Source organism: Trypanosoma cruzi, genomic scaffold (assembly GCF_000209065.1).
Source record: "Trypanosoma cruzi strain CL Brener 1047053516269 genomic scaffold, whole genome shotgun sequence".
Lineage (NCBI taxonomy): Eukaryota > Euglenozoa > Kinetoplastea > Trypanosomatida > Trypanosomatidae > Trypanosoma > Trypanosoma cruzi.
In genome coordinates this window covers 1-14,155 of record NW_001849317.1, presented here as the reverse complement: position 1 = coordinate 14,155, position 14,155 = coordinate 1, and the positions used below count along the sequence as shown (strand labels likewise).

The following is a 14,155-nucleotide window of genomic DNA, read 5'->3' as shown; positions in this document are numbered from 1 at the left end:
CTTTCTTTAATCACCTCTTAGATGTACCTACCGCATATTATGCTTTGTCCTTTTGTTAGACTTAATGTTTTCCCTTTTTTTCCTTTATTTATTTTCTTTCTTTTCAGTGTTCCTGCGCCGTCACGTGAGATGGAATGCAGAGTGCACCGTGTGCTGTTGCTGTGACTGTGTATGACGGCCGCTGCTGTGGAGGATCGGTGTTTGTTTGTGTGTGTGTGTGTTTTGCTTCTCCATGCGGTTTTGGAGGGGGTTTTGCGTGTTGGGTGCGAATAACCCTCTACTCATTATTATTATTATTATTATTATTATTATTATTATTATTATTATTATTATCTGTTCTGAACAAACGAGAGATTTGCAAGGGAAGCGATGACGCAGGACTTTGCTGCGTATGAGGAGGAGTACAAGAGGCTGTTGGACCCCAACGAGCCCCTCGATAGCCGCATCCGGGAATTGTACCGGCTGAAGCAATCCATCTTTCGGACCCCCGCCGGCGTCCACGTGCTTGCGAAGGCCATTGACACAACCGACTCGGTACTTCTGCAACATGAACTGGTGTACAACATTGGCCAATGTGGCCTGGAGGAGGCCTGCCCCATTCTTGAGCGAGTCATCCATGCAACAGACGTGTACGACACCGTCACCCGGCACGAGGCGGTTGAGTCGCTTGGCGCAATTGCATCCTCCTCAAGTAAGCCCATTCTGGAAAGGTACATGGACCCCGCGCATGAACCCCACAAGGCTATTCGAGATTCATGTGAGTTGGCGTTGGAGCGTATTCGCATCCGCGAGTTACGTGGTGATGCGGCGTTGAAGCTGCCTTGCAATTGCCCGTATGTTTCCGTCGATCCTGCCCCTGCATTCTGCGACGCGAACACCGACGGTCCAGTACCATTCACTGTCGAAGAACTTGAACGTCTGCTGTGCGATACGACCGGTGCCACCTCACTCTGGCGCCGCTATCAGGCGATGTTCTCCCTCCGTAACATGGGTACAGAGGCGGCGGTGATGGCCCTCACGCGGGCACTGCGTGGGGACACAGTGAGTGCGCTGCTGCGACACGAGGTTGCCTTTGTCCTTGGCCAAATGGAGCACCCTTCGAGCCAGGCGGCACTCATAGAGGCGCTGAAGGACGAGACGGAGGCGCCGATGGTGCGGCACGAGGCGGCAGAGGCGTTGGGCGCCATCGCTGATCCCAAAGCGCTGGAGACACTTGCGAATTATGCCGAGCACAAGGAGCAAATCGTGCGTGACAGCTGCGTTGTGGCGATTGAGATGCACAAGTACTGGTCGCGGTTCAGGCAACATGGCGAGGCGGCTGCCTGAGGCGAAGAAGGCAGGCGAGGCGGCATCCACGAGAAGGAATCGAATAAGCGATGAAGATAAGAGCAAACCAAACATTAAAAAACAACAAACAAACAAAAAAAATCAAAAAAGGGAAGGGTGTGTTGGGAGAACAAGCGCGATATATATATGCATATATATGAATGTATACTGCGTGAAGGAGGTAAGAGGGGGCCGGATGACGTCCACACACGCAAAAGAAGGGAGAAGAAAGAAAGAAGTTAAATCGGTACCTGCAGGCGTAATTCATTTAAACCAACGAATACGAATAAATAAGAGAGAAGGAAGGGCATTCATTAATATCAACATCAATAATAACAATAATAAAACGATAATGAGTGATAACAGAAGGGGAGGAGGAAGCACTGCTGATAAAAAGGTGCGGGAGAGAGGCGGGGGATAAAATGTGGCACGGCAGCCATTTACTGTGAGTTGTGAATTTTCCGTCATCCCCTACCAGATGAACATTTGCGAACTTTACACGCAAAACAATACAAACATACACTCTCTGTTTTTACCGGGGAGTGAAGTGGAGAAAAACGTAACGCATGCGGCACACCAGACATCTGGTTGACGGCCTTTGCTGTGGATGGACGCCAGTGGATGAAGCAGGAGGAAGAGCTCAGCGGTGGAGTGAAGTGGGAAAGGAGTGTTTTTTTTTTTTTTTTTTTTTGGCCGGATGAATTGCCATGGGCCATTTATATTTTTATTTTTATTGGTCCCTACGGCTGACGTGCAATGACCGATACACAAGTGCGCTCTTGCGCCTTGACGTTGGAGGTGGTGGTGTGTGAGTGCGTGTGGACATGTGGATAGGAATGATCCCACTTCCCTTATATTATATGTATTCCCCCCCCACAGCAATTTTCTTCTTTACGTCAAAAGTGAGTTCCATTTTATTTATTTATTTATTTATTATTGTTTTTGTTGTTGTTGTTTCATTATTATTATTTTGTTGGCTTTTATAGCAGCTGGTTTTTTCTTTACCACAGCTGGATACTTTGGTGGAACGCATGTTTCTCTCTCTCTCTCTCTCTTTCTTTTCTCCTGCTGCTGCTGCCGGTGGTGGTACCATGAAAGGAAATGGGTCGATACGGAGCCTATGATCTTTACGTTGCGCCTTTTGTGCGTGATTTCACGGTGCTCTTGCCGATGGTGGCGGTGTGGTTCGTTCTGCAGTGGGCGATGCCGTCTTTGTACACGCGAATATTTGGTGCGTACTTTACACGACTGTCTCCAAAGAAGCGAGAGGATGTCGTTGTGCGCAGTGTGAGTGTTCTCAACAGTTTTCTGATGACCGGCGCGGCGGCCTGCTTTCTTTCCAACCTCTATGCTCATAACTTTACATTGCCTGGTGAGTATTATGGGGATATTCCCGGTTATTGCTTTTTTCGCATTTCCATCGTTTCCTACTTTGTCTGGGACATCGTTGTCTGCTTCATGTATGGCTGGGGAGAGCTGTGGAAGATACACGCCATCGCCAGCTTATTAGGGGCGTATCTTTTATCCTTCCCCTTCTCGGATCACTACGCATCGTACTTTACAGGTATGTTTGAGCTGAGCAACGCCCCGCTGCATCTCTCCGTCATTATGCGGACCCTTGACGTCAAGGCGCTTAATCCTTTTGTCATGGCCATGGAAGGAGCATTTGCGTTACTTTTTGTCGTCATTCGTGTACTTGGCGGTACCATCGTGGCGGCCGCGTGGTTGAAGTTGAGTTGCATTCGACTGGTGGCAAATTACTACACCGGCGGACGGCTGCTGCACGGCGAGGTTCCAGTCGTGATAGCGATGACGCTTATTGTAGTGATTCAGTTGCTGCAGTACATTTGGTGTGTGGAGGTTGTGAGAAGAGTCATTGAGGTCCTTGCGCCCTCCGCAACGACGAGGTGGAAGGCGAAGCAGGTCCGCACAGATGCCATTCAGCTCGACAAATGACCGTCACGACCAGGAGGGGAAAAGGGGGGGGGGGAGGGGGATCGAAAGGGGGAAAAATAGAGAAGGAAAAATAAAACAAAAAAAACAAAAAACAAAAATCGGAACGAAAAACAAAAACAAGAAACACACACACACAAAAAAAAAAAAAAAAACAAAAAAAAAAACGAACTTTTAAGGACATTTTTGTGTCCGTGAGTGCGTGGGGAAGAAATTAAATGACGAATGGAGGGGAGGAGTTGTAATGGAAATTAACTCAAAAAAACAAAAAAACGAAAGAAAGAAAAAAAAAAAAACATTATTGTTGCCGTGTTGACCGTCTGTTTGTGTCTGCTTGTTTGTCTGTAGGGGAAGGCGATATTTGTGTCTTGGACGATGTGCCTTCCTTTTTTTTAAATCCGCACTTGGGGCGTACATGACATGTGCTTACAGTACGAGAATACAATGAATTCAATTTCAGTGGATGCAATCTGCATTGGGGGGGGGGGGGAAAGAAAAAATTTTTTTTTTTTGTTTTTTTTGCGTCACACCCAAATGCACATGCTTATATCTATCTATCTATCTATATATGTATTTGTGTGTGTATGTGTGTTTGTGTTGCGAAAATAATGACAGCATGGAATTATACATTATTTTTATGCCTTTATTGTTTAGACTTTACCTTCATTCAGTTAATTCCTTTTACCCACTTACCCACCCACCGCCTACGCCTTTTTTTTTTTCTTTTCTTTTCTTTTCTTTTTGTTTCCTTCTGTTGTTGTGGGCCACGCTCCCTCCATTGTGCGTGTGTGCGTATATGTATGATGTATCTCTCTCTCTCACTCTGCGTGTGTGTGTGTGTGTGATGTGGGGGAGGGGGGTTGAAGAGTCATTGCTGTTGCTTTACATTTCACTGGGGCTGTTTGGAGTTGTTTTGCCACAAATTTTCTGTCGATATCATTTTTTTTTTTCACCCCTCTTCCTCTTCCTCTTCCTCTTCTTTTTCTTCTTCTTTTTCTTCTCTTCAACACAAGTCAGGCGAGGAACAGCAGGAAAAGGGGGCGGGAAGGGTGGGTGGGAGAGAGGGGTGGCGTCGTTCGTCATTCACTCACTCATCTTTAAATAAAAAGTAATAAAAATAAATTATTTCTCCCTTTGCGGTAATACATAGATTTAACCAAACATAAAGAATTTCACTCCCCTCTCCCAGGCGGGGAAAGGAAGGAATAGAAATAAGGAGAAGGTAATAAATAAAGATAAGACAACAACAAGAAGAGTCACAAGGAATAACGTGAGGGCAGGAGAGGCACAATCCATAGATGTCCAGGCTTCCAATATGGGGCGATTCGCAACAAGTATGGCCTGGAAACACCGACCATATCAGTGACACTCGAGTTTGCACGGATCAGAATGCCGCTAATCATGGAAGTACCGGGCGTCGAGTATTACATATGCACACTGATAGTGCCACGGGGCGGTTGTCAAGTGGTGACTCTTTTACACATTGCCACGCACTTCCTCTTCCCATGGAGATTGTAAATTTGGGTAACGTTGAGGGCATTAGCGACTGGTCAAAGTCACCTGGCCAATATGCGATGAAATGTATTCAACGTTATACGGGCAGCCCGACTTTCCACACGAGTGATACGATCCCCTTTTCTTCCGATTCCCCAAGAAGGGGGAATAGCTCTGCTGCACCTGCAATCACCACCATTTTGGCGCCGCCGGAGGAACCGCGCGGCCAATTTGATGTTTGTGGTGGGACGAGAGGTGACAGCGGGGGCCTGGCGTCATACCTGGCGGAGGAAATGCCGCGTGGGCGATTCATCGTCATGAACCTTCTCTCCACATGGGGTGCTCCAGAGGAGGTGGGGATAAATGGTATGGAATTCTTCAATGAGAACGGTGACCGCATCATTCCCCCTGCGGAGTGCCTAAAAAAGCCATCGAGTTTACTTCAATCACCACCGGGATCAACGGGTGGCAAAATACCACAGGAAAAAAGTAAGATCGTGGACGGATACCACACAATTTTGTACACCACCCCTCAGAGCAGCCTTTCTCTGATGGTGGCGTATCCCGTCGAAGGCAGCAGTAGTGATTCCGCTAATGCTTCTGCTGGGACGGATGAAGTCCCTCGATCTGATTTGGCCAACCTGGTGAATGGGATTCACAACACGCACGATGACACGAAACTCTTTACGATGCCGTTTAATCCCGACAAGCACCATTTGATTTGCTTTGCCTTTCCCAAGAGTGTTGTCATATCTATGGTGCGAGTACACAATTATGGGGGTCGTGGGCGGGTGCACACGAGTAAAGGGGTTCGTCTTCTTGAAATGACGGTTGATGACGAACTTGTGTTTCGCGGAGAAATTGCCCCCAATAATGGTGATGTGGTGCCCTTTCATCGAGTTGGTTTGGAAAACTGTGAAAACATCCTTTTTACGGAGGAACCAAGGGTACTCCGACGACTACTGGCATGTCCTGCAACGGAGACATCCGTTCAAGGTAGAGCCTGGGGGAAGGAGCGAAGGACGACCATTGGGGTTTTACCACGTGAGATTATTGGTCATTCAACGACCATTTCGACAGTTTTATTTGGTACTGTCAAAGAAGATAAGTCAAAGCGCATGGGAAGCGAAAGAAGTGTGTTGATCCCTGCTGCTGTTCCAGTCCATGCGAAAGGAAAGCATATTATTGCCCAAAATAGTCTGGGGAATTTTGAAAATGCTACCGCTACTCCGGTTACAGGAATTGGATACCAAACATCGGGTTCTCTGAGCATGTCTTCTAGATACCCCCAAAATGTGACCTCACTTTGCTTTCTTTTGCTTGGTACTTGGGGTGATACAGAGAAAATCGGTCTGAGTGGACTTCGTTTTCGGAACGCGCAAGGTGAAATGGTGAGTCAACGTATTGCTCATTGGTACGTTCGGTTTCCATCGCAGAGACATGAGAGTGATGTGGGGGAAAAATGGGAAGATCAGCTTGTGTACCTCTTTGATGAGAATGCTGAGACCGCCTTCACACTTCCGTGTGAACGAGGCATTGAGGTTATATTTATTTTTGACACCCCCCTGCCTACATTGGGGTTTGTGGAGGTGGCAAATTACTCCCTTGGTGAGCACACCTTCAGTGGGGTGAAGGAGGCACGTTTGTTTCTTTCTTCCGCCACGCCCAATTGGTCCCCCGACGCCCTTGTCGCAGCCTATTCGGCATTATGGGAAATAAATACTGCCACTAGCTGTACGAAATTGAATTTGCATGGTATCTTTGAAGCTACGCCGGAGGAGGGCGTCAGTCTACGCAAGGCCCCAGCATTTCTCTCTATTCCACGGTTTCAGGTGTATGACTTGTCGTTAGCCGCGGAATTGCGTGCTTTCGAAGGCTGTAGCGGTGCCTTGCGCAATTCATTAACGCATAGTTTAAGTGCCTCCATGACCATACGGGCAGAGATGGCACTGCGGCGTGCTCGCATGGCATTGAAGCCACGGCCGGAATGGTTTCTGGAGTATCAGTCTTACCTCACCCCACTTCTTCCAGTTGCGTATGTGTTAAAGGTATCCCTTGGTATCTGCGCGAGGAGTGCGATGGATCTGAGGAAGTACGCGAAGAAATGGATGGTGAATCCATTACGCGCCTGCACATTTGCGGATGAGAATGGGGAGACCATTCAAGTGTTTAGTCGTGATGGGGCAAAAGACACGGAGGGGCATGGAGGGGATTTTGCTGGTGGCGTTTCAAGGAGCGAGAACACCCACGCCTTTGTGACGGAGTGTCTGTTTACACCACGCCCCAACGCCCTGCAAGAAGATGAGGAGGCTGCTGCGGTTGCTGCTCAAGCGGGTATTCGCGTCTCATTGTTTCAGGCTTCTTTGTCTTTGGTGTATGTCTTTGATTCCCCTTTCTGTCTCTCGCTTTTGACGCTGAACCGCCCGCTGCTTCAGGAAGAAGAGTGCGCAGCGTGGGTGCGGCAGATCCGTGTGTTCATGGACGATGCGTTGGTCTTTGACAGCGGGGATGTTGGCGTCCCGCGACGCGCCCCACCAGCCACGGTGGGTCCATCTTCCCCTTTGCGACCAGCCGGCGAGGGTTTCTTGCCGTTTGCCGTGGGGGGAGGAGGCGCCGGCAACGCGGTGCACCGCATGCGTCTGAAACCTCTTGTCTTCTTCACCCTCGACACCGTGCAGTTGGAGGAAGCCCGTCGTGAGATGATGGTGGCAGGGTAGGGCACATGCATTGCAGCAGCAACAGTAAAGGCATGGGTGTGCGCATGCATACATGTATACATGTATATTTAAATACATGCACGGAAGTTGTGGGGGATAAAATAAATTGAATGAGAGAAGCGACGACACACTGCGGAGAGTGGAGGTGGGAACGTTTTGGGGGGAAAAGATATATTTTATGCATACACTTTGGACGCTTACTTTTTATTTTTTTAAAAAACTCTTTTCTGTGACCATTCTCACTGTTTCTTTTCTTCTCTCTGTGTATATGTGGCGCTCATGAAGAAAACATACATGTTTCCTTCTACTTCTTTTTTTTTTTTCTTTTTTAGGAGGTTTAGGGAGTTATCAACTCTTTTTCTTTTTTCTTTTTTCTTTTTTCTTTTCTTTTCTTTTACTGTAGTTTTTCTTCTTACATTTGATACCGCTGTTTTTTTTTTTTTTTTTTTTTTTGCTTCCTTCTTATTGTTATTATTTATTGTGTGTTTTTGTGTTTCTCTGCTTGCCGCCGTTGGGGCCTCTGCGGACATTTATATAAAAATACGTGTTGTTTTCCCCTTTTGCGCGTGGGAAATAAGTGGCGGAAGGAAAACGGGTGGCGGTGGTGTTTTGCTGGCAAATAAATATTGACTCCGTACGTTGTCGTCGTGTGTGTGTGTGTCTGCCTATAGTAATATATATAGTAATATCTATATATTACCGTTTGAGGCGAATTGAATTATCTTGCATACATACTTACATACATACGTTAGGTTTGCATATACATATATATATATTATCTTTACATTGTTTTACTGACTTAACTCCCCTGCGGTACACGGCCTTCAATTGTGTGAATACATTGACGCAGGGGATAGGCAGGGAGAGGCAGGGAGAGGCAGGGAGAGGCAGGGAGAGGCAGGGCAGGGCAGGGCAGGGCAGGGCGGGGGGGGGGGGGGGAAATTTATTTTATTTTATTTTCTTCTTCCTCTTGTTGTTGTTATTATTATTGAATTCCCTTCAATATTGAGGGGGGAAGCATCGATACATAAGTACACGTACACGCAGCCATCACGCCGCCTTGTTTGAGAAACTTCGCCTAACAGGAGCAGCAGCAGCAGGAGCGGAAAAGAAAAAGAAAAAAAAAAAAGGAAGTAGACGGGAGGGGAGGGGGGAGGAAAAAAAAAAAAAAAGAAGAAAAAGTGAACAACAACGAAGATAAAAAAAAAAAAGAAACAAAAAAAAAAAAAGAGAAAAACTGTCAAAACACAATAAAGAACAACAATAACAAAATTGCGTGCCTTTGCGCACTTGAGAAGAAAACCCAGAGAAGAAGAAGAGACGAGGAAACAGGCAGAAAAAACAACGGGGAAGTGACAGAAAGAAAGAAAGAGGAAAAGACACCGTCTCTATTCATTTATTCAGTCAGTCAGTCAGTCCTTCTCTCTCTCTCTCTCTGTGTGTGTGTGTGTGTGTGCCTCTGCGGTGGTGGCAGCGCGTAAAACAGTGGCACGAAGACTGCTGAGATAATTTTCCCTTCCGAAAAAGAGAAGAAGAAAAAAAGAAAAATAACGACGGAAAAAGAAGAAAAGGGGAAGATCAATCAAAAGCGGATAAACAACGATTGTTATAGGGGAAGAGAACACATCCAGGACGATTCTTAAGAGGGAAGACCGTTGGGAAAAAGCAATAGAAACAGAAAAAGGGAAGAGAGAAGTGTATTTTCACGGCGCATCGGTCTTTCCGTGCCGTTGATTTATCATGTCTTTGGAGCATGTGGCGGAGGTGAAGGGCGGGCCAGGGGCCCTGCGTGTGGGGGAAATGGTGGTCGTCATGACACGACGTGTGGAGGAGCAAACGGCTCACTGGACACTCGGTAGCGTGGAGTCGGCACCGTACCTGTACGATGTGGAGATTCGGCTTTGGGAGAAGCAGATGGATGTGGACTGGCAGGAGCAATTTAACGTGGGTGAGTCACAGGAGGAGGGTGAGCTGATAATGCACATCAAAAAAACAAAAGAGGAACTGGAAGGGAGCATCCAGCATGTGACGGAACTTACTAAGAAACTGCGCCAGCGTCGGAGAAGTATCCTACGGGAAATTGACGATGTTGAAAATCATGCTTCTCAATCGCGTGCGGCAGTAAAAGCGGCTTACATTGATGTGAAGGGCATCTCGTACCATCACTGGCATGAGCTGAAGTCGTACCGGGCTCCTTCAAGGATGGTACTGACAATTCTCCGTGCCGTCATGCTGCTTCTCTCCGAGGATGATGCCAAAACGTGGCCTCAAATGCAACGTGTCTTGCGGGATCCGCACTTTAAGTCGAGGATTCTTGACTATGATCCCGACAAAGAACTCTCAAGAGAGCGTGGCGATTACATACTATACGAATGTGTGCGGAAGAAAAGTTTTCGTTACGACCGTGCCGTTCAAGGCAGTCAGGCAATGGGCCCCATTTACTACTGGGTACTGGCTCAACTTGACAGGAGTGAGGCCACAGGAAAACAATACCAGTTAGAGAAGCGAAAACAGGAATCACAGAAGGAGCTTCGATCTGTCATAAATGAAATTCATAAACAGCAACAGCGTATGGCGGAATATCAGGCTCTCATGGACAGTGCGGACGACCAGTTGCATGCCTACCGAGCGCTGCAGAGAGAGAGCGCATCACTCCGGGGAGGACAATTGACGGAAACTCGGCTTCGTGAAGTGGCACAACAACGCTACGAAACCAGTTTCGCTGGTGCTGCAGGGAAGGAGTATTTACGTGCCGCCTTTTACACGTGGAAACCAACAGAATACCGCATCATGGTGTTGCGTAAAAGCGTCCTTGTGAATTTTGGCACCGTCCCACAGGATGCATGGGACAAGAACAATTACACGCTCGATGAACCACAAATCCGAATGCTTGATGACGCACTTCAACAACGTCAGAGTGTGGAGGAAACGTTTTATGAGAAGGAAAGCGAGCAACAACAACAACAACATAAGAAAAAAGAGGAAGAGGAAATAGAAGAGGGCCTGTTCCACCCAGTCGATGAGAATTATGTACCAAAATCCAAAATGTCCGTGGATTGGCTTGAGCGCACGTTCGAGGGCGAAGACTGGAAATACATACTGGATAGAAAACGTCTTGCCATCATGGACACGTTCTGCGATGAGACGGCCGAGGCATTGCAGTTACCGCGAAGTGATATTTCTATAACGCAAATGACATGTGGCGAATCAAATAACCTCTTGATGGTGAGCAGTGAAGTGTGGCACGACGGCTCACGGTCAAGAGGGGACCTCATGGACGCCATGAACGCTTATTTGTATCCAAAGTTAAGCGCACTATACAGCAATGAGTTGGACGGTTTCGCTAAACTTGAAAAACGCTTTGACGGGAAAGATTGGCAATACATCCTCACTGACCACAAGAACGATATAGAATATGCCTTTAAAAATGACACGGCGACGGCTCTTGGCAAAACCATGGAGGACACCGAAATACAAAATATAACAGCAACTGCAGAAGCACTTGTCATAAAATACTTACTGTACATAAAAGAAAATCAAACAAAAAAGGCGAAAAAGGCAATAAGCAACTACAAATATCCAGAAATATGTCAATTATACAGTCGACTGAAACCAAACACAAGCACCGAAGATAAAATATACTCAACAAAACGTATAGAATTAGAAGGCGAGGACTGGGACTACGTGCTGGAGCGGCGGCGCGCGGAGGTGAAGGACGTGCTGGCCGTCGAGACGGCGCGGGCGTTGGGACTCGAGCGTGAGGACGTGCTGGAGGTGGAGGTCGACGCAGTGCCTCGGAGCCTCATTGCGTTTGTCACGGTTCGTCATCCATCACTGCTGAGCGACCGCCAGGTGGAAGAGACGCTGGCGCGCTGCGAGTACAGGAAATTGTGGGCGCTGTACGAGACGCGGCCACTGGAGTCGTCAGTGCTGATGAGGCGGTTTGAGGGCGACGACTGGGACCTCGTGGTTGACAACAACCGCAGGAAGCTTGAGGACGCGTTCAGCAGGGAGACGGCCGCCGCACTGGGCGTGTCGCCGAGGCAGGTTGTGCTTCTGGACTGCAGGGTTGGCAGCCTTCTCATGGTATTCAAGGTGCTTGGATGCGCCATGAGCGACGCAGAGATCACGGAACGGACCGAGGCGCACCCGTACGACGAGGTGTACGCACTGTACAGGCCACGCATACGCTCCTTTGAATGCGTCGACGCAGCAGTGCCCCGCGGCTTCAGGGCCGACGCGGATGAAGTATGGACGAGGAGCCGCGTGGAGTTTGAGGGCGAGGACTGGGACTACGTGCTGGCGATGAGGGAGGCGGATCTGCTGCGTGCGTTTTCGAACGCGACGGCCGAGGCGTTTGGAGTGGATGAGGACCACGTGCGCGATGTGTCGGCGAGGTACGTTGCTGGTAAATTGCACTTCGACTTCGAGCTGAGGCGCCCTGCGGCGCTGACGAAGGCTGATGTAAATGCGCGGTTGAAGGAGTGTGCGTATGCGGCCGTGTGGGCGCTGTATGAGCCGCGGCCCCTGCAGGAGGAAAAGAAGGCTGTTACGACGCACGAGCTTGGCTTTGAGGGCGAGGACTGGGACTACGTGCTGGAGCGGCGGCGCGCGGAGGTGAAGGACGTGCTGGCCGTCGAGACGGCGCGGGCGTTGGGACTCGAGCGTGAGGACGTGCTGGAGGTGGAGGTCGACGCAGTGCCTCGGAGCCTCATTGCGTTTGTCACGGTTCGTCATCCATCACTGCTGAGCGACCGCCAGGTGGAAGAGACGCTGGCGCGCTGCGAGTACAGGAAATTGTGGGCGCTGTACGAGACGCGGCCACTGGAGTCGTCAGTGCTGATGAGGCGGTTTGAGGGCGACGACTGGGACCTCGTGGTTGACAACAACCGCAGGAAGCTTGAGGACGCGTTCAGCAGGGAGACGGCCGCCGCACTGGGCGTGTCGCCGAGGCAGGTTGTGCTTCTGGACTGCAGGGTTGGCAGCCTTCTCATGGTATTCAAGGTGCTTGGATGCGCCATGAGCGACGCAGAGATCACGGAACGGACCGAGGCGCACCCGTACGACGAGGTGTACGCACTGTACAGGCCACGCATACGCTCCTTTGAATGCGTCGACGCAGCAGTGCCCCGCGGCTTCAGGGCCGACGCGGATGAAGTATGGACGAGGAGCCGCGTGGAGTTTGAGGGCGAGGACTGGGACTACGTGCTGGCGATGAGGGAGGCGGATCTGCTGCGTGCGTTTTCGAACGCGACGGCCGAGGCGTTTGGAGTGGATGAGGACCACGTGCGCGATGTGTCGGCGAGGTACGTTGCTGGTAACTTGCATTTCGACTTCGAGCTGAGGCGCCCTGCGGCGCTGACGAAGGCTGATGTAAATGCGCGGTTGAAGGAGTGTGCGTATGCGGCCGTGTGGGCGCTGTATGAGCCGCGGCCCCTGCAGGAGGAAAAGAAGGCTGTTACGACGCACGAGCTTGGCTTTGAGGGCGAGGACTGGGACTACGTGCTGGAGCGGCGGCGCGCGGAGGTGAAGGACGTGCTGGCCGTCGAGACGGCGCGGGCGTTGGGACTCGAGCGTGAGGACGTGCTGGAGGTGGAGGTCGACGCAGTGCCTCGGAGCCTCATTGCGTTTGTCACGGTTCGTCATCCATCACTGCTGAGCGACCGCCAGGTGGAAGAGACGCTGGCGCGCTGCGAGTACAGGAAATTGTGGGCGCTGTACGAGACGCGGCCACTGGAGTCGTCAGTGCTGATGAGGCGGTTTGAGGGCGACGACTGGGACCTCGTGGTTGACAACAACCGCAGGAAGCTTGAGGACGCGTTCAGCAGGGAGACGGCCGCCGCACTGGGCGTGTCGCCGAGGCAGGTTGTGCTTCTGGACTGCAGGGTTGGCAGCCTTCTCATGGTATTCAAGGTGCTTGGATGCGCCATGAGCGACGCAGAGATCACGGAACGGACCGAGGCGCACCCGTACGACGAGGTGTACGCACTGTACAGGCCACGCATACGCTCCTTTGAATGCGTCGACGCAGCAGTGCCCCGCGGCTTCAGGGCCGACGCGGATGAAGTATGGACGAGGAGCCGCGTGGAGTTTGAGGGCGAGGACTGGGACTACGTGCTGGCGATGAGGGAGGCGGATCTGCTGCGTGCGTTTTCGAACGCGACGGCCGAGGCGTTTGGAGTGGATGAGGACCACGTGCGCGATGTGTCGGCGAGGTACGTTGCTGGTAACTTGCACTTCGACTTCGAGCTGAGGCGCCCTGCGGCGCTGACGGAGGCTGATGTAAATGCGCGGTTGAAGGAGTGTGCGTATGCGGCCGTGTGGGCGCTGTATGAGCCGCGGCCCCTGCAGGAGGAAAAGAAGGCTGTTACGACGCACGAGCTTGGCTTTGAGGGCGAGGACTGGGACTACGTGCTGGAGCGGCGGCGCGCGGAGGTGAAGGACGTGCTGGCCGTCGAGACGGCGCGGGCGTTGGGACTCGAGCGTGAGGACGTGCTGGAGGTGGAGGTCGACGCAGTGCCTCGGAGCCTCATTGCGTTTGTCACGGTTCGTCATCCATCACTGCTGAGCGACCGCCAGTTGAAAGAGACGCTGGCGCGCTGCGAGTACAGGAAATTGTGGGCGCTGTACGAGACGCGGCCACTGGAGTCGTCAGTGCTGATGAG

At 50.5% G+C, this 14,155-nt stretch overlaps 4 protein-coding genes across 4 annotated transcripts, besides 22 other annotated features; all 4 read left to right on the top strand.

The window, feature by feature from the left end:
* Positions 1-14,155: part of a sequence feature (heterozygous, non-Esmeraldo-like haplotype) that runs on past the window's edge.
* Positions 284-333: a microsatellite.
* Tc00.1047053507615.70 (hypothetical protein, conserved) lies at positions 370-1,326 on the top strand (the record flags this gene model as incomplete). Its single annotated transcript, XM_810685.1, has 1 exon — positions 370-1,326. The coding sequence occupies one exon, from the start codon at positions 370-372 to the stop codon at positions 1,324-1,326; it is 957 nt and encodes a 318-aa protein (XP_815778.1).
* Positions 1,997-2,017: a microsatellite.
* Positions 2,041-2,061: a sequence feature (AT_rich).
* Positions 2,240-2,261: a microsatellite.
* Positions 2,363-2,385: a microsatellite.
* On the top strand, positions 2,428-3,282 carry Tc00.1047053507615.60 (hypothetical protein, conserved; the record flags this gene model as incomplete). The annotated part of the gene is made up of 1 exon (XM_810684.1): positions 2,428-3,282. One exon carries the CDS (start codon positions 2,428-2,430, stop codon positions 3,280-3,282), a length of 855 nt encoding a protein of 284 aa, XP_815777.1.
* Positions 3,295-3,335: a sequence feature (C-rich).
* Positions 3,355-3,450: a sequence feature (T-rich).
* Positions 3,538-3,575: a microsatellite.
* Positions 3,825-3,877: a microsatellite.
* Positions 3,993-4,030: a microsatellite.
* Positions 4,059-4,128: a microsatellite.
* Positions 4,236-4,280: a microsatellite.
* Positions 4,376-4,407: a sequence feature (AT_rich).
* On the top strand, positions 4,578-7,490 carry Tc00.1047053507615.40 (hypothetical protein, conserved; the record flags this gene model as incomplete). The annotated part of the gene is made up of 1 exon (XM_810683.1): positions 4,578-7,490. The coding sequence occupies one exon, from the start codon at positions 4,578-4,580 to the stop codon at positions 7,488-7,490; it is 2,913 nt and encodes a 970-aa protein (XP_815776.1).
* Positions 7,521-7,573: a microsatellite.
* Positions 7,846-7,943: a sequence feature (A-rich).
* Positions 8,215-8,265: a microsatellite.
* Positions 8,347-8,418: a microsatellite.
* Positions 8,430-8,450: a sequence feature (AT_rich).
* Positions 8,648-8,727: a sequence feature (T-rich).
* Positions 8,927-8,946: a microsatellite.
* Positions 9,011-9,068: a sequence feature (CT-rich).
* On the top strand, positions 9,231-14,155 carry Tc00.1047053507615.19 (microtubule-associated protein Gb4, putative; the record flags this gene model as incomplete). The annotated part of the gene is made up of 1 exon (XM_810694.1): positions 9,231-14,155. A coding segment is annotated over one exon (4,925 nt), but the record flags the coding sequence as incomplete, so codon positions are not given.